The 25,626-nt window shown below is 39.1% G+C and overlaps 1 protein-coding gene across 4 annotated transcripts in view; it reads left to right on the top strand.

The window, feature by feature from the left end:
• LOC120537348 (lisH domain-containing protein ARMC9) overlaps positions 1-25,626 on the top strand; it is a 167,161-nt gene that overhangs the window by 68,836 nt on the left and 72,699 nt on the right. For all 4 annotated transcript variants that reach the window (XM_039766253.1, XM_039766261.1, XM_039766236.1 and 1 more), the window contains 2 exons: positions 6,419-6,453; positions 10,791-10,902. In XM_039766253.1, the coding sequence (XP_039622187.1) occupies positions 6,419-6,453; positions 10,791-10,902 (147 nt within the window). The remainder of the gene's footprint in view (positions 1-6,418; positions 6,454-10,790; positions 10,903-25,626) is intronic.

Genomic DNA, 25,626 nt, shown 5'->3' on the forward strand with positions numbered 1-25,626 from the left:
GGACAAGGACTGCAGTGCCACCTGAGTCAGTAATAATAGAGATGTCATTGAATACTTTAAGGAGGGCTGTCTCAACACCACGAGAATGCCTAAAGCCAGATTGGTAGATCTCAAATAAACTATTGGAGTTAAGGCGATCAACCAATTGATTCTAAATAATTCTTTCTAATGTTTTAGCCAGATATGGCAATTGGGAAATCGGGTAAAAATTGGCTAAAACTCCAGGATCTAATTGTGCCTTTTTTAGACGTACTGCAGCATGTTTAAAAAATGGGGGCACAACTCCCTCTCTAATAGAAACATTGATAATGGCTAGTAAAGGTGGACTCAAAACATCAAAGGCTTCCACCACAGAGGCGGTGGTACAATATCAAGAAGACTGAGAGCTGGTTTAAGGGTGTCAATAGTTCTTTTTAACTGTGAAAGTGAGACAAGATCAAATGATTCCAAGACAATACCATGATTAACAGTAGGAAGTTCATAGCCAGTTCGAACAATGCCACATCGGATTTTATCAATTTTACTGACAAAAAATGAAAGAAACTGCTCACATGAAGGAACAGTGCTATTTAATCCCATCACAGAATGAGGATGAATGGACACATTAATTGAATTAAATAAGACCCTAGGATTCTTAGAATGACGGGATACTAAATCAGCGAAGAAATTATGTTTAGCTTTCTTAATTGCAACCTGGAAGTTGAATAGAGAAGTCATAAAAATCTGTTTAGAAACAATCAGTCCATCTTTTTTCCAACGCCGTTCTGCAGTTCGACAGGTGCGGCGCAGCGATCACGTAGTTAATTTAGCCAGGGAGCAGGTCTTCCCTTATTACAATGAATCTTGAGCAGAGCAATTGAGTCTAAAACCGTTTTAGAAGAAGAATTAAATAAGACATAATCATCGATACCATCATATTGGATATGCACATCAAGACTAGAGAATATGGTTTTAAAATCGGATATAATAGAAGAATTTAATAAGCGAGACCAGAGCGGAGCACAATTAGTAGTAGGGACATCTACAGTAATATTCAAATCCATCATTATTGAAAGGTGATCAGTAAAAGAAACATCGCATAAATCAATATTATTAACTGAAATATCACGTGTAAGTATGAGATCAAGGGTGTGCCCGAGAGAATGAGTTGGCGTATTAGTATGCTTGATAAAATCAAATGAGTCCAAACATATAAAAAGTCATTAACCAAAGATTTCGATTGACAACAAACATGAATGTTAAAATTACCAACAATAAATACTTTGTCATGGGAGAGGGTAATATCAGCCAGGAGATCAGAGAATTCAGAAATGAAGATATCATTAATTATAGGAGGTCTCTAAACCACAGCAAACAACAAAGAAGGGGAGCTGCACACTTCGAAAAGTTGCAGTTCGAAGCTGCTAAACGGACCCCTTGTAAGACTCCTACACAAGAACATACTTTTAAAAACCGTGGCAATACTCCCACCATGACGAGTCAACTGGGGAGAGTTAAAAAAAAAAAAAATGAATAACCTGATGGTACCAAGTCAGTAAAACATGAAGAGTTACCATTTAAAATCCAGGTCTCAGTGATGAAAAAGAAATCCAGATTGTTTGAGATAATAAAGTCTTGCAGAATAAAAGTTTTATTAGACATTGATCTCATGTTCAAGAGTGCAGCCTTGATTGAAGTAGAAGATCTCACTTTAGGATGAGCACGGGTGAGCTTGAGAAGATTAGCAACTTTACTCCCCGAGAGCACACCGAGGAAGAGTGATGCCGCCTTGAAATGGAGAAATTTAATCCGGTGTCCAGCGCCCATGAACCAGGGATGGAGTCCTGTGCAGGAGAAGATGGGTCATAGACAACTCGCAGGCATCGAGAATCCAAGCTTTGGGACTTGAGTTGGCATTGTTTAACAGCAATACTGGCTCTTTTTCCACGGCGATGGCGGGTCCGTTTGCGTCTCCGAGAGGTATTCAGCTCACTGATACAGGTGAACACCGGCGTCCAGGTGAAGAAGTCAGCAGATGAATAAAACAAAGGTGAAGATTCACATAATATCCCATCAGGAGATGAAAATTGAGAGGAAAGCAAGCAAGAAAATATGTTAAGTATAGAATCACGATCGTAGGACAGTGGCCGTTGAGATAAACTAAAACATAAAAACAAAGAAACACCAGTCGGCGCCATCTCTTTCTCACTGACCGGTCCTTGAACCTTAGCCAAATTAACCAACAAATGAGATTAGAATATAAAAGAACAAAATATATATTTGAATGAATTAATTATATTTATATAATGCTTTTCCAACCTATTCAAAGCCCCTTACGTATTATTAGGACAGTGAAATCGGCCACGAAAAGAAGCTTAAATCCTTGAGAACCATGTGCAGTAGCACAGTGCTTCACTACATTACCATATATTTATTTTTCTCACAGTATGACTACAAACAAAAAAAACTTAAGAATCATTTGTGTGAATATTGCAGCCTTCAAATGAAAGGACATTTCAAAGAACAGCCTTTCCCCAAAATAGGACACTCGATGCATACAAAGTAATAATATCAGAAAGAAAGTACAACTGCATACACTTAGTACTGCCTGTAGTGATGACAACCAGACACAATCTCCCATGACCTCATAAAAAACCCAAGCGGCTTTCTGGGCCTTGAGAAAAAATTTGAAGAAAATCACAAAACATGTAGGATGTAGTTATTTAAAAATAGTAACTAGACAAAAATGCCATTGGTGCAAAGCAATATGTGTGGACTCCACTTTCAAGTAGGAGCCAGCAATAATGAGTAGTAGACAGGATTAAACAGAAACTAACAAAGGTGTCCTTCATATTTTTATTGATGCCTCTTTCTTTTAGGCATTGTGTCAAAGCAGCAGCATGGACCGTAATAAGATGGAAACACCGTGTGTTTGGGGGGTGTAGCTAAATGTGCATTGATGACACTGAAGAAGCTGTTTATAAGGGAGATTTTAAATTGTAATAATAAACCATAAGACAGAATTATGATTATATTAATTAGAGCATCTTATCATTAAATACCAGTTAAGGATTACTGGTTTAGGAGTGATTTGGGACAAAATTGGGAGCAGAACTGTACTTTTAGGGCACCAGAGATGTATTTAGAATAAAACTGCTGTGTTAATCAAAAAAGCAGAGCAGTGGGTTAGAAAAACTGTCTTAAGCTGTGTTGTCAGATGGGGTTGATGTAAGTATTACAAATGAAGATAACAAGCTTCCAATTCAACATTACGAAAAAACTGATATGTAAAATCAGATCTGCGAAATCCCACTGCTTTGAAAAAGCATGTCTGCGGTAACACTGTTTGAAAATTAGTTTGAGGTAAACTAAATAACCATTATTTTAAAATCTAATGTCAGCATTTTCCTTCAAGTAAATTTGAATTATATTCTATTAGTGAATTTCGATCTCACAGCCCTATATGGGGGGCACTGTGGTCTTTTCTTGCTTACCTACCTGTTTGTTTTGTTTTTTTTTTTTGTTTTTTTTTTTTAAATAAAAAAACAGTAAAGATTAGCTAACACGACAAACAGCTCAGTTCTTCTTGAACTTTACTGTTGCAAACTATCCCCAAAAAGACTTCAATTTTATATTTGATTCTGATTTGGGCTTGGGAAATATAGGTTGGAGCAAATAACCTTTTTGATTGTAGACCGCAAGATGAGGAAGTAAATGCTAGGTTGACAGAGGAGCAAGCAAAGATGTCCACAATACAAAACAATAATAAAAAAAAATAGTACCTTTGTTTCTCTTTTACAAGAGTAGAGCATACATGCAGTTAAAAATAAAAAAGGCAATTTCATAATTTGGAAGGTACATGAATCAAATTTAGGAGCCATTTTTGCTCCAAAAATATGTTCTTAAAATTGAAAGCCAAACATAGGGGAAAACTTGCAGTATATTATATCTGGATCAAACGTTAACAAATTTAAAATCTTGACTTTACACTGTAACATAATACAGGTCTATCCTAGTCAAGTCTAATGGATTTCCACAATTACAGCAACACTTTGCACTTCTCCAGGACTTCAAAACAGTGCATTGATGGGGTCATAAAATTGCACATACCCTTGCTCACCCCAAAATAGAAACCCATATTACCAGGGCTCAATATTTATGTCTAGTGTAGACTAGTTACAACATAGAAAGGGTGCTGTAATGGTACAGTTATTTATAGAATCACTAAATCATCTACAAGTACAGAACCATAGTACTATTGCTTATTATTTATATTTTTTAAAAAACATTTGGCACATGTGCAGTTTAATGACATGCTTGGTGTCTTACCATTATGGAGCCTGGGGATTCAATTTTTCCCCTCAGTTTTAAATTCTAATCCTCCAATGTATTATGCCACACTACCTATTTGAATAAAAATTGCGTAATAATTAAACTTCTGGCTTCCCATAATAGTATATATAAAAATTTTGCGCAGCTAGCACTAATTTCTCAGGGCATGCATTATCAGGGCATACACCAAAGCAAACTATTCTCCTCTCTATTCTGACTTTTGTCCCCGGGTGCTCACTTGTTACAAACCTGCAAGAAAAACTTGACTAAAAATAAAGCTACTGATATCGGTATCTCATTTGACAGATATGAAAGTGAAATATAGTACTGTGTTTTTGCAAAGACATTAGCACATTTTTATATGGTGGCAAATTGATGTTTGTGTACTTGTACATGCTCACATTCACATAAAGATATCTTAAGGGCCACATTATCAAACTACCTTAAATCTCTGCCATTCTGTTAGAAGGTTGACTGGGAGCATGGTGTTTTACAGTAAGATCCTTTTGAGATCAGATTGAGTACTGCATTTGGTTACTTGTTACTTTAAAAAGTAATTGGACCGTGTAACACGTTACTTCTAATGCATTACTCATGAGATTGTGATGATGAGTTTAGAACTGTAGCTCGGCTCATCACCATAAGCTGTGGTTTCTGAAGATTGTGCCAGATTATTTTAACCAGGAGAAGGAATAATGCGATTGCCCAAGCATTTTCATCAAGAAACTTGTGGACTTTTCTGCCTGTGGCTGTGAATAATAAACAACCCTGGAATTTCTTTGTCCTGGGTATGACATTACCTGCAAGCAGGTCCTCTAATTTGCAAGGGAAAATGTGAGGTTGGTGGCAGGATTGGCACTCCAGCCACTGTAAAGACTGTGGGGCTGAAATGTCACCCGTTGCATGGCTACACTCTGGTCCCAATCTGTGTGGTTCGTTGTGTGGTGGGTGCAGCAACACGCTGTAATCAAGACAGGCTTCCAACTTCCTCCTCCCAGAGAGGGAATGAATTTAAACAGTCCCTCAATTTAGTTAATTTCTATGCACATTTTAATTAAAACATTACTAGATGAAGGTGTAGCTAACACATGCGCACGTGAATAGAATGCAGTGGACATGTGCAGACTATAAAATCCTTAACTGTAACCTGGTTAAGGGTTTACATGGCTAAATAACCAGGTTACTCGCCAAGAAATCTAAATGTGTTATTCTGGTTTGAGAAACTGGGTTGTTGGTCTGTGAAAAAACAGGATAAGGGGTTTATTGCCATTTTAGAAACTTGGTTTCTATGAATAAACAGGTTATTAAAGTACATATAAACTCACCAAATGGTGTGTAGATATACCCAGTATATTAGGCAGATGAGGTGGCTTAGTTCATGTTTTGAGTATATAAGCATTAGTTTGCCCTGAGGAGGACAGTGGAGAAGGACACAATATTGAAACTGGATAAGTTGGATATTGTAATATACTATGGGTTATTTTCATCTTTGGATGTAAATTAAATTTTGTTAAGTAATATACAGTAATCCCTCCTCGTTCCAGAACCCCCTGCGATAGGTGAAAATCCGCGAAGTAGAAACCATATGTTTGTATGGTTATTTTTATATATTTTAAGCCCTTATAAACTGTCCCACACTGTTTATAAATATTCTCCGCACAGTTATACAATAAACCCTCGTTTATCGCGGTTAATCCGTTCGAGACTGTCCCGCGATAAATGAATTTCCACGAAGTAGGATTCCCTTGTATGAAATCAACTGGGCAAACAAACTGAGGAAGCATGTACCATAAATTAAAAGACCCATTGTCCGCAGAAATCCACGAACCAGAGAAAAATCTGTGATATATATTTAGATATGCTTACATTTAAAATCCGCGATGGAGTGAAGCTGCGACAGTCAAAGCGCAATATAGCGAGAGATCACTGTATAAAGGAATTAAAAAAAATATAAAATGCCACAATTTGTAGGATATTTAGCACATATAATGCATCCACCATTCTGTAGTTAAATTTCTGTTTCTTGAAAAGAAGAATGGTAGACGTTAACAGTTCTCATGGGCATGGGGAATTCAAATGCTAACTTTTTATTTTCATTTTGTTTCAGGCATCCTCCATGTTAAGGGCATCTATCGCACCACCGTAAGTAGGACAAATACGTCTTAAGTTTGTTGTGTCATGGGCACTGCAATATTTTTCTTGGGTAACTCCTTTTGCTTTTATAATTTTACTTCACAAGGGACAGGATTAACATCAATATCAACACCTGGGCACACATATTACAGTTTTAAGTCAAAAAATATTTCATAGAATAAATTTTAAACTCCTGTTTTAATGGAAAACAGAGATAACCAAATTATTGATGTATTGAACTTGGTTGGGGATCCAGCCTGAACAGCTGTAAAAACAATATTACAATTGAAAAATGAATCTAAATGTCAGATATCCAGTTTAATGTGTTTTGGGACATTGTAAGCTTTTTTTTTTTGTTTGTTAAATAAACGTTTTCTGTAAAATGATTTTGTGTACAACAGTGAAAATCTAAACTATAAATTTGTTTTCTTGTGTTTTTGAATGGTGATTTCTGTGATTTATTGTCATCTCTTTCTAAATATAGAGGATGCTCTGAAATTGTCAGTGATCCTTTGTATTGAAATGAATTGAATAAAATTTACAGTTTAACCAGTTGCAAATAAGTTACATTAACATTGCACTATCATTGTAGTAAAGTTTACTTTTTTTAATGTATATCAGCTATTTTAATGTCTGTGTATTTTGTCTATATGTTTTAAGTGTTCTTAATTTGCTTAGGCTGTTTTTTTTTGTTTTTATATGCACATTTTAATGAAACCTCTAAAAAAAAAATAAAAAAAAAATAAAGTTACAGCATACTTATGGTTTCAATAAATAAACTGATCAGCCACAATATTAAAGCCACTGACAAATGAAGTGAATTAAATTGATTATCGTATTATAATGGCACCTGTCAAAGAGTGGAATATATTAGGCAGCAAGTAAACAGTCAGTTCTTGAAAATGATTTGTTGGAAGCAGGAAAAGTGGACAATCATAAGGATTTCAGCATCTTTGACAAGGGCCAAACTGGTCCAAGGAAGGACAATTGATGAACTGACTTACAGGGCTATGGACACCCAAGACTCATTGATGCAAATAGACCAGTTGGGAGTGAAGACTAGCCAGTCTGGTACGATCCCACAAAAAAGTTTCTGTAGCTGAAATTGCTGAAAAGCTTAATGCTGGTCATGAGAGAAAAGTGTCAGAACATACAGTGCATCGCAGTTTGCTGCGTATTGGGCTGCGTAGCTACTAATTGGTCAGTGCCCTCATGCTGACCCCTGTACACTACCGGAATCGCATACAAGTGGGCATGTGGGGAAAGCAGCAGGATGCACTATGGGAAGAAGTGAAGCTAGCAGAGGCAGTGTGATGCCCTGGAAAATGTTCTGTCAGAAAACTTTGGGTCCTGGCATTCACGTGTGTATTACTTTGACACGTACCACCGACCTAAAGATTGTAGTAGACCACTTTAACACCTTCCTGGGAATGGTATTCCCTGATTTCAGCAGCCTTTTTCGGTAGGATAATGCATCCTGTATTTCTTCTTCTTTTAGTTGCTCCCATTTAGAGGTCGTCACAGTGTATCTCCATCTATTCCCTTGTTTTACATCATTTCCTGCCACACCGATTGCCTTCATGTCCTCCTTCACCTCATCCATAAACCTCCTCTTTTGCCTTCCTCTCTTCCTTTTCCCTGGCAGTTCCATCCTCAGCATTGTTTTCCTTGTGTACCCCTCATCTCTCCTCTGCACGTGCACAAGCTATCTAAATCTAGCCTCTCACTTGGACACCAAACTGTCGTGTCTGTGTTTTCCCTCTAATATATTCATTTGTAATCCTGTCCACCCTCGTTATTCCAATCAAAAATCGTAGCAGCTTCAACCCTGCAAGTTCAGCTGTGCCTGCTGTCTTAGTCAGTGCCACTATTTCCAAACCGTACAACATAGCTGGTCTAACTACTATTTTATAGAGCTTCTCTTTCATTCTTGAGTTACACTTCTATCACAAATCACTCCTGTCACTCTTTTCCACCCAGTCCACCCTGCCCTCACTCTCATCTTCACTACTCTGCACTATCTATTGCTTTAGCATGTGAAAATTGGTACTTCTATACATCTTATGCACTTCTCAAGCATCTTCTCGCTTTTCAAGATTTTGTTAAACCATCTAGTTAGAAACACTATTGCCATCTTATCTAAACATCTCAATGTCTCCACTGTTATATTGTCCAGGCAAACTGCTTTTCTACTTTTCTTCCTCTTTATATCTTCCCTCACTGATCACTGCTGATCCCTTGGTACTTAATGATTTACTATTTCCATTTCATCCAACCTACACTTTCTTTCATTTTCTATATTCAAAGGTCCTTAAGTACTCCTTCCACACACTCTTTCTGCTTGTCAGCAAATTTTCATCTGCATTCTTTATCATCCTGGTCTGCAGCACGTCCTTCCCCGCTCAGTTTCCCTGTCTGGCCGTTCAGTACAAGTGGTTTTCTCCTTCCTTTGTGTCCAGTTTCTTGTATAGCTCAGTATATGCCTTTTTCCCTTGTACCTTCACCACCTCTGTCTTCATCTTTCACCACATCTCTTTGTACAGCAGCCTGTCTGCTTTTGTCATTTCTCTGGTTATCCCAATTTTTTTTCACTAACCTCTTCCTATTCATTCTTCCTATACTTCCTTATTCCACCACTAAGTCTCTTTGTTAACATTCCTTTGTCCAGAGGTCACTCTACACACCACCTTAGCTCTCTCCGTTACCACTTCAGCTGTGGTATTCCAGTCATCTGTCTTGTCTTCATATCTACCTAGCACCTATCTCACTTCCTCTTTGAATTTCACACAACAATCCTCCTCTTTCAGATTCCACTACGTTATCCGTGGTTTCCATTCTCACTTTGTTCCTCTTTTTCACATCTGAATTCATCTTGCATACCAACATTTGATAATTTCTATTTACACTATCCGTTACCACCACCTGACAGTCTCTAATCTCAGTCACATTGCATCTCCTATAGTACACAGGAGATTGTCTGTCTACTTTTGCGCACCTTCATCCACTCTTATGTCACCCAGTTTTCCTCCTTCTTAAAATATGTGCTCACCACTGCCATTTCATTCCCTTTTGCAAAGTTAACCACCATCTGCCCTTCATTTTTCTCCTTCTCAACACTGTTCTCTTAGTAGTGGATCTTAATAGGCACATTGGCGATCCCCACTCTTTCTTCTTTGGGTACACTTTCCACCATTTTGTCTAACTCATGCCAGAAATCTTTCTCCTCCATCTCACATCCCACATGCGTAGCATATGTACTGATGACGTTTAACATTGCCCCTTTAATTTCAGACTTTATGCTCATCACTCTTTCAGACATTCTCTTCACTCCTAACATGCTCTTCCTTTACAATTCTCTGTACCCCATTTCTCTTCCCATCTACACCATGGCGGAACAATTTGCACCAACCTTTGATGCTTCTGGCCTTACTCCCTTTCCATTTGATCTCCTGTACACATAGTTCATCTAACTTTCTCTGATCTATCATATTGGCCAGGTCTCTGCCTTTAACAGTCATAGTGCCAACATTCCAAGTTCCAACTCTGAACTTCTCACTCCCTTCCTCTTCTCCCATTTTCTCTAAACTCGTTTTCCCCTTCTTGTTCTCCTTCACCATCTTTGCCCAGCAGTAGTATAGTTTCTGCTGATACCCTGCTGGACAGCAGCATCAGTGGCGGCTGTTGGTAACCCAGGCCTTGACAGAGCCAGTATGGAATTCTGTTTCTTATGTGCATGTTTGATTTGGCACAGAGATTATGCTGGATGCCCTTCCTGACACATCCTGACACAAATGGCTTTTGTGACCCCGGTGGCAGAGATAAGATATCCTGCCACACAGCAAAAATTGTTCTGGGACTTTTTTTAGGAACATGACAAAGACTGCAGAGTTTTGACTTGGCCTCCAAATTCCCCGGATCTCAATGCTGTAGTGCATCTGTGAGATGTGCCGGAAAAACAAGCCTAATTCGTGGAGGCTTCACAACTTATAGGATTTATGGGATCTACTGCTAATATCTCCTTACCAGATACCACAGGACCTCTTCAGAGGTCTTGTAGAGTACATGTCTTATGGATTCAGAGCCGTTTTGGTGTCATGTGGGTGACCTACACAATATTAGGCAGCTGGTTTTAATGTTGTGGCAGACAGATATATCGATTACAAGCATTTCTATAAATAGTCTTTCCTGTCTTTGTTGGCAGAATAACCATATCATTTTTAGGAATGACAAAATAAATGTTATTTCTTTGCAATGTAGGAATCTGTTTTATTACTCTGGTATTGAAAAGCTTTTATATACGTAAAAAAAATGGTGTTTCATTCAGTTTGTACAATCTTGCCTATTAGGAAGTCCAAAGATGTACCTCTTCTCCCTTCGCTGGATTATGAGAAGCTGAAGAAAGACCTTATGTATGGGAATGACCGTTTAAAGGCCTTATTGCTACAGGCACTCCGCTGGGTGAGTTTGCCCTTTCTAGTTTTTTTTGACAGGTACATTACTAATAATGTTCTAGCAGGGCTTACTTTAGTTGCTATCTGACCTCTTCAGCTCCTCCAGAATGAAGCTGCTCTGTTCCAGTCTTTTCACTGGCTTCCTGGTGTTGTAAGATTCAATTTCAAAACTATTGTCTTGACCTACAGTTCTCTGGATGATTCTGCTCCTCTAGAAGTCTGGTTTGACTATGCTTGTGTACTTGTCCATCCTCCCATTTACCAGACATGCCAAGACTAAACAATGCTTCCCTACTGTTGGTCTAAAAATATGGAATAACCTTCCTTTGTCTTTTCAAACGGCATCCAATTTACTTATGCTTAGGTGTGTTTTGAAAATGCACCTTTTCATTAGATATTTTTGAAGTACTTTATCTCCTGCAGGATAGCTTCTGTTATACTGGCACGAGAATTTAGGATACTGATGTTTATATTAGTCTAGTTACAGGTATAATTATATAATAGTACTGTTGCTCCCTCTTGCTTACATTTGATTCTTACATCTTCTAATTGACAACAACCGCATTTATTTCTATATCACATTTAGTTACACTGGCTGTAACTCAGTGCTTTATAGTATGTCAAAGAAGTAGCAACAAACCAACCAAAATTAAAATGAGATGATATTTTTTTTTATCAAGAATCTTTCTTGTGTGTTTAATAACTGGCTCTATAAGTCACCTTGAATAAAGGCAATTGCTAAATAAATAAGTGGCAAAAAGTGCCTGTTGACTCCAGGTAACAATTAATAATGGTTTTGGGGGACAGTGGAGAATGGTGATAACTATTGTTATTATTTTGTATATATTTTAAATACATGCAAATATGTATTGTTTCTTATATTTATGAGAAATTTAATGATGGTGTTTCATTCTGATGTTAGTACTTCTGTTAGGAGATAAAAAATATGTTTTACTCAGAAATGTATAATGTATTGTTTTGGATGTTGGTAAAAGTATAACTAAAAGGGTTTTGTAGTGAAAATATCAGACAAGTAGAATATGAAAGTGATTTAAATATACAGTAAAGTAAAAATTTTCAACATGTATAATAATGTAAAAGAACATTGACCTGTTTCTCAATTGCCTCCTCTCTCAAAGCATTACATTGTCTCAAATCTGTCTCAAGGATCACAAATGGAATTAGCTTACCAACTTGGTGGCCTGTGGTCAACCAGTGATGTAATGCATTATATTTACTCCTGTACTGGAGTAAATTATGTAGGAATCTGTGCTTTTTAATTTATTTTAAATGGAAATACTCATACTTTGATCATACAAGGTGGATAATTATAAAGTACAATTGATTATGTTTAAATGCAAAGTTCATAATGGCCAATTAATATATAAGACGGCATGCAAATATTTTTGGAGTTGTAGGGCACAATCTTGGAATGCAAACTGTTTTAGTAAATAACACAGTTACCATGCAGTGTCCAGATTCAGCATTTATATAGCTTGCGTGTGCACAAAAAGAGGCTCAAAATGTGCATAGACAGCTTCCCATGGACACTTCAGGATTAATAAAAGAAAACCTGATAGATGAACTTGCATATATTTAGAGCAACTTTGATCCATCTGTGTTTCAGAAAAAAATCTAGGAAATAACACCCTTAATAAAGTAGGGGAGACAAAGGCAAAACCAACTAACTGACGACTCTTATACATAATAATTCAGATCACTGAGCCACAACTATAATGTGTGTTGATGTGACAAACCTGTTACACCTCAAAAGTGATGAATATGATGTACAGACTGTATTTTAGTTGCTTGTTTTTTTTTTTTTTGGTCAGTTTATTTCAGCTACATTTTGTCATTTCTCAGTGAACTGCCTGACTATCCAGAAATATCTTGGCCAAGCTTTAATCCATCATGCCTGCTGTGCTGGAAGCCTCTAAATGACCAGTAAAGCACTTCATCCAGTTTTCATATGAAGTGGGTGTGCATATAGTTAGGTCCATAGGTATATGGACAGTGTCACCATTTTCATAATTTTGACTATATACACCACCACAAGGAGTTTGAAATGAAGAATTACATGATTGAAGTTTAGGCTTTCAGCATTAATTCAAACAGTTTAACAAATATAATATGAGCCATTTAGGAATCACACCCATTTTTAGGGTCATAAAAGTATTTGGACAATTGAATGACAAGGTATTCCATAGCCATGTTTGAGCAGGTACCTCATTAATTGGTCAGCTCCATAATTATTTGGACAGTGACACAATTTTCATATTTATACCTCAGTTTGCCACCACAATGGATTTGAAATAAAGCAATCATTATGTGATTGAAGTGTAGACTTTCAGGTTTAAGAGGTTTACCAAAAATACCATATTACCCATTTAGGAATAACAAGACATTTTTATAAATGGTCTCCCAATTTTCAGGGGCTCAAAAATATTTGGAACGTTGACTGACAAGCTGTTCCATAGCCAGTTGGGATCAGTTCTCTCATTATTTAATTAACTATTAAGCAGGTAAAAGGTTTGGAGTTGATTCCCAGTGTGGAATTTGCATTTGGAAATTGTTGCTGTGAACTCTTAATATAAAGTCTAAAGAGCTGGCCATGCAAGCAAAAACAGGCCTAACTGAGAAATAGCAGAATTACCAGGGGCCTCATGCATAACGGCGTGTGTAGAATGCACACTAAAACATGGCATAAGGACAAAAGCGGAAATGTTCGTATGCACAAAAAAATAACACAGTTACCATGCAGTGTCCAGATTCAGCATTTATATAGCTTGAGTGTGCACAAAAAGAGGCTCAAAATGTGCATAGATGCTTCCACGTTCTTCCGCTCCATAAATCCCGGTCAGCGTGAAAAGTAACGTACGTGCAATGCCTGCTGCCACTCCCTAAAGGTAAACCTTTTTAAACTGAGGGAAAATATACCAATAATTATTTGTTAAGGATCTCTTTGTAAGTTGTCAGTTTGGCCCTCCAGTTGTAATATGACCAAGCTGTGCGCTGAGCTTACTCTTGAGCATGCACCGTACAGTTGGCCATGTGAAAAGCAATCTTGCCTCAAATCTCACAGCTTGGATTGCTGCTGTCATAATCGGTTTGATTTTCATGGTTTGTTTTAATTACGACAGTATTTGCAGGACTTGTTGTGTTGAAGTGATATTCGGCATCTATCAAGCGTTGTAAGCATACAACCAGTTTCATCGATAACTTCGCATTCAGTTTTTGAGAGTTTAAACATTCATAAACATCAAAGTGTCCACTACTGAAATCATCACCTGTAAATCGAAGATGTTTAAGAGACATTGGCAGTTGTCCAAAGGTGTAAAATATTTGGCCATTTCAGTACAATTGAAAGCGACAACCGAAAAATTCAGCAGCAGCCATCAACTCACGTGCAGAACCATAGATGAAGGGCTTAAGCATTTCACTCTTACACACTCCTGTGTAGTATAATTATCTCCTGTACCGTCATCAGTCCACACCTTGAACCTGTCCCAGTCATTCAATACATAAGACACAATGTTCTTCTTGATATCAAGAGTGAGCCTGATATGGCCATGCAATATGTAACACAGAGAATGAAAAAGGCAGGTGCCATCTCAGGGCATGGAAACCACTCGGTAAGTGACAGTTGTTTGATCAATGGTGATCACCTCAATAGACATGTTAATTGGGGGTACGGTTGGAATGATAAAGGAAATGGGTACCTGAACAATGTAAAGTAAGTCTTAAATACCTACACAATAATTATAATCGTAATAAACGAACAATAAAGCAGCTTTTAAGTACAAAGCGTTCTACAAGGAGCACTTGATGAACTGATTGAGTGCATTTTATAGTTCTTGGGATGAAACTGTTTCTGAACCGCGAGGTCCGTACAGGAAAGGCTCTGAAGCATTTGCCATATGAGAGCAATTTAGTAGACAGCATGGCTGAGGCAGCGTGTGTTTGATGCTGTATACCGATAATTCTCTTTCTGATCAGCTGCTGTAGAGCTGTGATTCCACACTCCGATACAGTGATATAAATACTCTGCATGGTACAGTAAGAGTAATATGGAAAAAGATGATCTGCTGTGGCAACCCCTAAAGGGAGCAGCTGAAAGAAGAAGGTGCAGTGAGAGTAACAACGCTAAAGCAGCTATGGTATTTAGAATAGTTTGACCATTCTGTGGACCATTATATTGTTACAGGTTAATTACAATCGGATGCATTAAACTAATAAACAATGTACGATTAATTTCAGTGTATTTATAAAGCCGCGTCAAGAATGTGGATCTAAAAAAGAAAGGGAAACCACACTGGAACAGTAGCACTGCTTTGACGCTGAGTGCCGGCAGTTTCCAAAACCGAGCAGAGAACTTGTGTATGCCAGGGTTTTAGCTAGCGTGAAAATGTGCGTGGCTTTACAGCAAGTGTAGGCTTTATACGTCGCGATTTGAGAGTGAAAACGGGAATACGCAACATTTCTGTGCGTACGTACTGTTTATACATGAGGCCTCAGGAGTGGTCAAATCAACCATGTGGAATATCCTTAAAGAGAAGGAATGCACTGGAGAGCTCAGCAACATGAGAAGGCCTGGACAAAAATGTAAGACAAAAATGCTAGATGATCATCGAATTCTTCCTTGGTGAAGAAAAAACCCTTCACAACATTTAGCCAAACCAAGAACACTCTCTGGGAAGTATACCTATCATTGCCAAAGTCTACAATCAAGAGAAGACTTCAAAAAAGTAAATACAGGCACACGGTGCAAACCATTGGATTGGTAATCCTCAAGCATAGTAAGGACAGATTAGACTTTGTCAGCAAATATTTAAAAAAAAAAAAAACAGTCCATTTTCAGAGCAGTGTTCTTTGGACAAATGAAATTAAGATCAGTATGTACCAGAAAGATGGCTAGAGAAGAATATGAAGAAGTGACGGCTTATGATCTGTAGCATACCACATCATCTCTGAAACATGGTGAAGGTAGTGTTATGCCATTGACATGCGTGACTGCCAAGGGAAGTGGGTCATTGGTGTTAATTGATGACATGACTACTGACAAAAGTTGCAGGATGATTTCTGAAGTGTGCAGGGCAATAGTATTTGCTCATTTTCAGAGTATCTGAAAGCTTGCATATTGTAATCCTTTTAGTTAGCCAATAAAAGGTGTCATTTTGCTTGACTTCTCATTCAGTTTTAGACAATTGCTGCAAAACTGATAGGACGATGCTTCAACGTACAGATGGACAATGAGCCAAAACAGAATGTGACAGCAAACCAAATGTTTTTCAAAGCAAAGAAGTGGAATATTCTTTACTAGCCGAAGCCCGCCGTAGCATGTAGCGGTGTAAGAATAGTAACGGAAAACAATGAGAAAGGAATTCAGTATAACAGGCTTAGGAAACCACCACCGCAGTATAACGAAAATAGTAAGGAGCGAAACCAATGGCAATGGTCGAGAGAGTACCTTCCTGTAGCAGGCTACGGAAAACATAGACATATATAGATAGACGCCGCATTCACTGTGTGCCCAGTCGACACGATAAGTCAGCGCCTCCGCCATGTAGAAACCGGGTTTTCTGATGAAAAAACAATGACGTTTTAAACAGTATCGTTTACATACAACAGATTTTGGGCGAATCGTTTACATTACATTATTTATATCCACTTATACACTAATAATGGCAATTATTAAATAATAATGGTTCCTCCCGTATAAGTAACATTTCTCAGACTGCTTTCTTCCATCTCCGAAACATTTCTAGACTTTGTCCCGTTCTTACGCAACACAGTACTAAAGTATCAGTTAATGCCCGAGTCACCTCACGTATAGATTCCTGTAATGGTATTCAATCTGTCATCCCACAAAAACGTATCCATCGCTTACAATTTAATCATAATTCTGCTGCCAGGATAATAACCTGCTGTTCTAAATCCACTGAACATACTACACCTATTGTCTCTCAACTTCACTGGCTCCCTGTTAACTACAGAATCTATACTAATAAAATCTATACTAATAAAAAGCAAAGCCCTGACTGAATGACTCACTCACTCACTGACTCATCACTAATTCTCCAACTTCCCGTGTAGGTGGAAGGCTGAAGTTTGGCAGGCTCATTTCTTACAGCTTACTTACAAAAGTTAGGCAGGTTTCATTTAGAAATTCTACGCGTAACGGTCATAACTGAAACCTACTTTCGTCCATATATATGGCAATAGCCTGCAGCTCGGTCGGCGTGTGAGGCGGAGTTGTGCCTGCCCATATAAGGCCGTCTGTCAGCAGCTATCCAATAGTCATGCTGCCGCGAAATATTCGCGGGTGAATGACTCTGCTAATGCAAACAAAGATGAGATGGTCAGGCACAAACTCGGTGAAAGTGTGAGAGAAACTTTTAAGTGCCGGGTCTTAGCTAACATTAAATAAAGCCGTGGACATCACAAGATTGCACGACATAGCACAAGCACAGCTGAGAACCTTCAATGCATGTACTCCGAGCGGCTCACGTGAACTGACTTTTCAGGACTGGGAAAGGTAAACCCGTGCATGCATTGTGTGATGTAACAACCCTCTGAAGGTGAACAAGCCTTTTGTACACATATCAGTTGGAAAGCAAGGTGTAAACCTTAAGTTTAAATTACATTCATAGACCCGCTACCGCTAAATATTCGCAAGCAAATCCACAACTTAATACCGGGAATGCCTGTTAAACATCTCAGATTCATGAGTACTGATTTGGGTAGTGATCACTTCGATGAATGAAACCTGTTCAAAAAACGCATTACACAATTGAGAAGGCAGCAAAAGAATATGAAGCGAGTGACGCATACAAAGATATTCATAAGTGCAGCTACTGCAGAAACAAAGCACGGTGTAAGCCTTAAGTTTAAATTAAGTTCATAGACAGGCTGCCGCTGGCATTTGACATGCCTACGATGAATATGATATTCGTGAGATACAGGTTTAATTAGAAGACGCAGGGTATAAACGAGACTTTTGATCACTTTGTAGCAGAGTTAAAAATGCTGTAACAGAGTTAAAATTGCTGGTGAAGGACTGTACTTATGCAAACAAATAGGAAAGCAGGGTGTAAAGCTTAACTTTAAATTAGGTTCATAGACACGCTGGCGTTTGTCATGCCTAAGACGAATACGATATTCGCGAGATAGATCGCACTAGATAGCACAAGCACAGCTGAGAAGCTTCGATGCATGTACTCCGAGTGGCTCACGTGAACTGACTTTGTTGTGGCTTTAACTACTGTGAAATAAACAGACATAAACTGGAAGCGTGAGTCTGTGCCTTTTAATAATCTTGAGAGAGAAACATGGTGGCAGCGTGGGTGACGAAACTGCGCCGAAGGTCACACCAGTTTGCTGTTAAAAGTTCAGGACGTGGAGATGCTCACACAAAAGGAAAATGGAGGGTCTGAGACCTGCTGACATTAAGCCTCAATGCTAAAGACCTGGGGCCTCATGTATAACGCCGTGCGTAGAACTCGCACTATAACATGGCGTAAGCACAAAAGCCGAAATGTGCTTACGCACAGAAAAATCCAGATGCAGGAATCTGCGCGCACTCAACTTCCACGCTCTTCCGTTACATAAATCCCGATCAGCGTGAAAACTAACGCTCGTGCACGCGCATTATGTAACGCCCCAAATCCTCCCAGAATTACTCCTATTTGAATATGCAAATCAATATAAATCGCCCTTAAGCGCAGCCTTCTGTGAAAAGACAATGGGAAAAGCACGGGGAAAATATAAGAATTTCAGCGAATACCAAGTGGAGGCAAAGGAAAATCATACTATTTGTTCAAATAAACCGTGGTATAATCAACAAAATGAAGTTGATCGAGTGACATAGCGTGTTGGAGAAACTTGAAAGCTCACATTCACAAAATCGCACAGTGCCGGAAATAAAAAAGAAGTCACATATCAAAGTTGCCGTGAAAAGAAGAGTTGTAAGCCCACTGTCTGAGTGTCATATGAAAGTTTATTAGGTACAGAGAAAAAGGCACACGGTGGGGAAAAAGCACGAAATGTCAACTTCAATCTCGACATTTCCACTTTAATCACGTAGTTTATTTTGTCATTTAGTAGAACATTATAAACTTAATCTTAAAATCGTTTAATAACCAGTTTCTCAAATCACATCGTAATTAAAGTATAGCACGTTAAATGCTTTGTTTTGTATTTGATCTTCTACTCGTATGTGATCTATGTGTGTGAATCACTACTTGCTTCTTAAACTGGCTCTCTTCCTCCAACTGGACACAGAGTCCATTACATTTGTGATATTACATCTCTGAATAACTAAAATACTGAGATGTATACGTGATGTCATTTTCATGATGATAGGAGCTAAAGCACATTATTAAACATGTGTTTCATGAGCCTCGTGCTCATGACAAGCATTTATCTTTTGTCGAAATTTGTCGCATGCTTTTAGCTGTGTTGTTATTTTCTCTTTCTGTTTTATATTCAATATATATTGGCGTGGCCGCCCTAAGAGTCCTTGCTTTTCTTTCCCCAAGTAACCGTTTGCCATACAATCGGCTCTGTAATAGACGTTAAAAGCCATCTGTAAGCTTAGCGCCGATTCTTCAAAACGCTTAAAGAACATTGAAATATCTTCGTAGTACATGTTTAATTATTCTATCCTTCACGACACTCCCAGTGAAGAATATAGATTATTTAAATGAAGTTAAAGTTTTATGTGTATAATTTAACAAACATATTTTGCTGCATTTCACCTTAAAATGATATGTCATCATATGTAAATACGCGCTTTATAAAGTGGCTCAGGTTGTGCGATATTATAACTGTAGTGCAAGTTTACAGTGGGGTGATTGTACTTATAAGTACAAACAGTTCTACAAGGTGCAATTGATTGAATGCATTTAAAGTTCTTGGGATTAAACTGTTTCTGAACCGCGAGGTCTGTATAGGAAAGGCTTTAAAACATTTTGCAGTGGCTGAGACAGTGTGTCCTTAAAGCTGTATACCGATAATTGTCTTTCCGATCAGCTGCTGCTGTGATTCACACTCAGATACAGTGATATAAATACTCCGAGTCGTGCAGTGAGAGTAATATGGAAAAAGATGATCCGCTGTGGCAACTCCTAACGGGAGGAGCTGAAAGAAGAAGAAGAAGTGAGAGTAACAACACTAAAGCAGTTATGGTATTTGGAATACTATGGCTATTCCCTGGACCATTATATTGTTACAAGTTAATTACAATCAGATGCGTTAATCCAATAAACAATATGCGGTTAGTTTCTGTGTATTTATAAACCGCGTCATGAAAATAATGAGTAATCACACAAAAACAGTACCATTGCTTTGACGCTGGGTGCCGCCAGTTTGCAAAACCGAGCGGAGAACTTGCGTACGACAAGCTATGAGGTACCGTGGAAAAGTGCGTGACTTTACACCAAGTGTAGGTTTTATACATCGCGATTTGAACGTGGAAAAGTTCTTATGCAACATTTCTGTGCGTACGCACCGTTTATACATGAGGCCCCTGGCGAAGTCATGGAGAACATGGAAGGGCAAGTTCAGATTATTCACAGAACTTGCAATGTCGGAGGCAGAGGAAAACACTAAGGTCAGATTATTCCGTTATCTTATTGGAGAGAGCGGCAGAGAATTGTGTCAGGCGCTGACCAGTGATGTAAGACCTGATGAGATAACCATGAGCTTGATGATATGTAAATTTGGTGAACATTACAACCCGAAAATTAAATGAAACTGTAGAGAGGTACAGATTTTTTTCAAGAAATCGGGCAGGGGGAGATAATATAGACGATTACGTCACAAATCTGCGAGTGTTAGCAGGCACATGTAATTTCGGGGAGATTAAACGTTCCCTTATACGTGACCGAATTGTGTGCGGAACCAGTGATGCAAGTTTAGAGAGGTGCATACAAATATGCAGAGCCACAGAACTGTTGAAGGAGAACCGCAGAACAGTCACACGGGGTTCCCTATTCTATACTTCTCCCGGTGCGTCTCTCTAAACCCTCCATGCGGGAACATTATCATAAGGCTTAACAATTCTCTTGTTACACCTTCTACGAGCACCCAACCGTCCTTATTACGGAGTCTTCCTTGTTTTACCGCTGGCTGCTTCTTTCCAATCACCTTCCCAGCTCTTTATTTAAACAGTTTTCCTTTTCACTTTTCTGCTCCTTCACTGTCTTCTCCCTTTTCGTTCAAAATACGTGCCTCCTTGCCTTTAGCGATTTGGGCAGTGAACACTTCGATGAATGAAACCTGTTATCTTTACGACGGTTGACAAACACGGAGTGTAACTTGAACACAACACGTCCTCCAAATACGAACCCGATTGTAAGAAATAATGATAATTAAATCCTTGATGACAGCAACACTCATAACAGTCACAAAACAATTACATTGACAATTGAGTTATGTTATTTTTAAAATGTTTCCCTTTCTTTTTCATAACTTCTTTAACACACTACTTCTCCGCTGCGAAGCGTGAGTATTTTGCTAGTACAATACTAAATACCGCTCTTAAAATTTAAAGCTCTCCACAACCGCACTGATCTCCTACAGACTGACGCACCTCTGGGTCACTTGGATTCTCATCTGCAGCTGTACTTTCTGTACCACACATCAAACTGTGTGCTATGGGAGCTCAAACGTCTCTCATAGTGCTACTCAACTCGGGAATTCTCTTCTCTCATATACATCAGCTCGATTCAATAACACATTTTAAAACTACCCTCAAAACGTATCTTTTCAAACTGGCATACCAATTGTGAATTTTGCACTGTTACTGCCAATTATCTTTGTCCATCCATCCATCCATCCTCTTCCGCTTATCCGGGGACAGGTTGCGGGGGCAGCAGCTTAAGCAGAGAGGCCCAGACTTCCCTCTCCCCGGCCAATTCTTCCAGCTCTTCCGGGAGAATCCCGAGGCGTTCCCATGCCAGCCGGGAGACATAGTCCCTCCAGCGTGTCCTGGGTCTTCCTGATCAGATGCCTGAGGTACCTCATCTGACTCCTCTCGATGCGGAGGAGTAGCGGCTCTACTCTGAGCCCCTCCCGGATGACTGAGCTTCTCGCCCTATCTTTAAGGGAAAGCCCAGACACCCTGCGGAGGAAACTAATTTTAGCCGCTTGTATTCGCGATCTCGTTCTTTCGGTCACTACCCATAGCTCATGACCATAGGTGAGGGTAGGAACGTAGATCGACTGGTAAATTGAGAGCTTTGCCTTACGGCTCAGCTCTTTTTTCACCACAACAGACCGATGCAGAGCCTGCATCACTGCGGATGCCGCATTGATCCGTTTGTTTGCTAATTATCTTTGTTTGTTTGCTAATTATTTCTGTTTGATTGAGAGCGACAGTGGAAGCGGATGTAGGATTAGAGATGGCGGGCGGGGCTCTGTCATGCGTATCCCATGGTCTTAGAGTTGGTGGGCGGGGCTCAGTGAGTTGGCGGGCATGGCAATCTGTCTTGCTTGCCCTTAGTTAGAGTTGTTTGGCAGGTGTGGCTCTCTGTCTTGCGTGCACTCTGTCTTGCTTGCCCTTAGTTAGAGTTGGCAGGCGGGGCTCTGTCGAGCGTATCTCATGGTCTTAGATTTGGCAGGCGGGGGTCTGTGAGTTGGCGGGTGTGCGCTCTCGGCCTTGCTTGCGCTTACTGTCTTGCACTCACTGTCTTGCGTGCCCTTAGTGAATTATATATATAGATTGACCAAGTCATTCAACTGACTGAAATACATTTAATTTCCAGAAGATAAAAGCAAACTCAGAAAGTCCAACGAACGAGCAGTACCTGAAGACAGCTGAAGTAAAGGCCTGGCAAAGCATCAGTAGTGTGGAAATCCAGAACTTGGAGAAGGCCATGGATTCCACACTTCAGGCAGTCATTGACTGCAAAGCATTTTCAGTACTTGGTTAGCTTGTCCAAATACTTTTGAGCTGCTAAAAATGGGGGAGACTATGTATAAAAATTGCTGTCTTTTCTAAATGACTCATACAGTGTTTTTGTTAAATGCCTTAAAATAAAACTAAAAGTGTACACTTCAATCACATTTTGATTGCTTCATTTCAAATCCATTGTGGAGACGCACAGGGCCAAAATTATGAAAATCTGATCACTGTCCAAATACTTACGGACCTAACTACATAAAACATAACATATTTTTAACAACATTAAGAGGCAGTTTGCAGCAGTGACCATTTCTCTTAATGTAATTGGAGCAATGTACTGCTCTCATATTGCAATAAGAGCACCTAGCAAGAATTAAACTGCTTTTGTTAATTGTAAGTACTGACATTCCATTAAGATAGAAGTCTTCTATGATTCCAAGATGTGGCTGAGAAATGTTATGGCTCAGTGGTCTGGGTAAAACTGTGAATGATTTATTTTAAGGCAGTGTAGCTTGGACAGACATTATGGTGCTGTATATGGTGAATGACCTGTTGGAAAGGAAACTGGTTGAACCTTTAGTTTTTCATAGGACTTGAACTATTCACTGTAACAAATGTCATTATGTCTGTTGGGTGATAATGGTTACCCGCTATGAGAAGCTGGTACCTTACGCTTTTCTTGGATCCCCAGAATGCAAAGGAGAGGCTCTATAATAGCCCACATGATCTTTTGCTCTCAGTTGTGGAGCATAGCCAGATACCCTTGAATGCAGATGGTGGGGTGTCTATGCACCAATGCCATGTGCATTTTTTCACATTCAAATCCATGCAAAGTTTTATAACTACAGTACAATCCCTCTTAACCGGCCACCTCAGGAGTGGACCAATGGCCGCTTGCCATTTTGGCCGGTTAATCCAACGCATACCGATTTTCATGTAGAAAAATATTTCTAAGGTATGTACTGTACGTCTTCGATGTTCCTGAAGAAACCATATCCACAAGGCTTCACCCATGATTTCACACATTGGTTTTTTTCTCATACAACAACTGGACGGTGTGGTGTAGCGGGTCCACAGCTGAAGTCAAAAAGTCTGCTTTTTAAATAATCGCCGCACTCGTGGCTTAGCGAGGGGGCGTGGTATGTGTGGCCGATCGTTCCCGAGGAATTTGTGATGCTGAAGAAAGCGGTCGCACCAGCTGAGCGATCACGAAGCTGGAGTGACCAGTATTGAAGACAACTGGCCATCAAAAGGCAGCGCCAGTCGTGGAGGCTTTGGGCTGGTTTAGCCCCAGTGTGTGCGCCCTGGCCGCTGGGGAAAGAACCCAAGTCTCTGTCTGGATGGAGCCCGACATAGCCAGGGATCGGAGGGCTACCGGACCAGTGTGGAAGGCAGCTGCACCTGCAGCTAGGGTGACTCCCCTGTTGCGAAGCCCGATGGTAGAAGCAGGGGAGCCGCCAGGTAGAAAGAAGAAGGCACCGTGCTTTGGATTTTAAGAGAGCGCTTCCAGCCATTGTTTTAACCTCGTTTGCCTTGTTTTTAAAGGACTTCATTTTTTTTTTACTAATGGAATTTATCCTCCACTAATTTTCTTGTTTTAATGGATTATTTATTTAAAGAAGACTTTTGATACACTGCACTTTATTTAATTTGAACACTGTTTTGTTGTTTGCTGGTTTTAAAATACCTCGCACCTTCCAGGAAAGAAGGAAGTGCATGTATATAATATAAAGAAGAACTTGGGATTAAAAAAAATATATATATTTTATTTTAACTTGCCGGTTAATCCGTTGGTCGGTTAATGCGAGGCCAGTTAAGAGGGATTGTTCTGTAGTCTTAATTTATTGGTGAAGAACTCGGTATGTGCTGTAAATGCTTTCAACTTAAATCTAGTGTGTAGTCCCTTTGTTGTTTAGAGCCTTGTTAAAAGCAGGACAAGCATTTTGTATAGTGTCAGCAGTGGCGGCACTCTTTATAAAGTGGACATTGTACATCCTTGGTTAAACTTAGTAGAGCCATTCAATCTTGCAGACATAAAACGAAGTAGCTTTATGTTATGTGCTTAAAATTCTGGGTCCCAAAAACTGAGGTATCTGTATTTAAGAAAACTTCCTCAAATTTACAAAAATCACATGGAAGTAAATTGACTTTTTTAAACTAGCCAATTTGTTTATTGTAATATGGCATAAATGATAAAAGTCAAAGGTAATGACATTAAAACATACTACAGTAAAATTATGATAGCTTTTACAGAACTGGGTACTACTTCAGTCAAAAAATATATGGCTAACAGTGGCCATCTTTCAAAAAACATGCCTCATTTTTATGCATAATACATAAATGAGGTGCATGTTGCAGGTATCTTGCTGTCTAGTAATATGTACAGTGCATCCGGAAAGTATTCACATCGCATCACTTTTTCCACATTTTGTTATGTTACAGCCTTATTCCAAAATGGATTAAATTCATTGTTTTCCTCAGAATTCTACACACACCATATAATGACAACATGAAAAAAGTTTACTTAAAGTATTTGCAAATTTATTAAAAATAAAAAAATTGAGAAAGCGCATGTACATAAGTATTCACAGCCTTTGCCATGAAGCTCAAAATTGAGCTCTGGTGCATCCTGTTTCCCCTGATCATCCTTGAGATGTTTCTGCAGCTTAATTGCTGCCTGTATGGTAGAGTGGCCAGATGGAAGCCACTCCTTGGCAAAAGGCACATGGCAGCCCGCCTGGAGTTTGCCAAAAGGCACCTAAAGGACTCTAAGACCATGAGAAACAAAATTATCTGATCTGATGAGACAAAAATTGAACTCTTTGG

This window comes from Polypterus senegalus, chromosome 1 (genome assembly GCF_016835505.1).
Source record: "Polypterus senegalus isolate Bchr_013 chromosome 1, ASM1683550v1, whole genome shotgun sequence".
NCBI lineage: Eukaryota > Metazoa > Chordata > Cladistia > Polypteriformes > Polypteridae > Polypterus > Polypterus senegalus.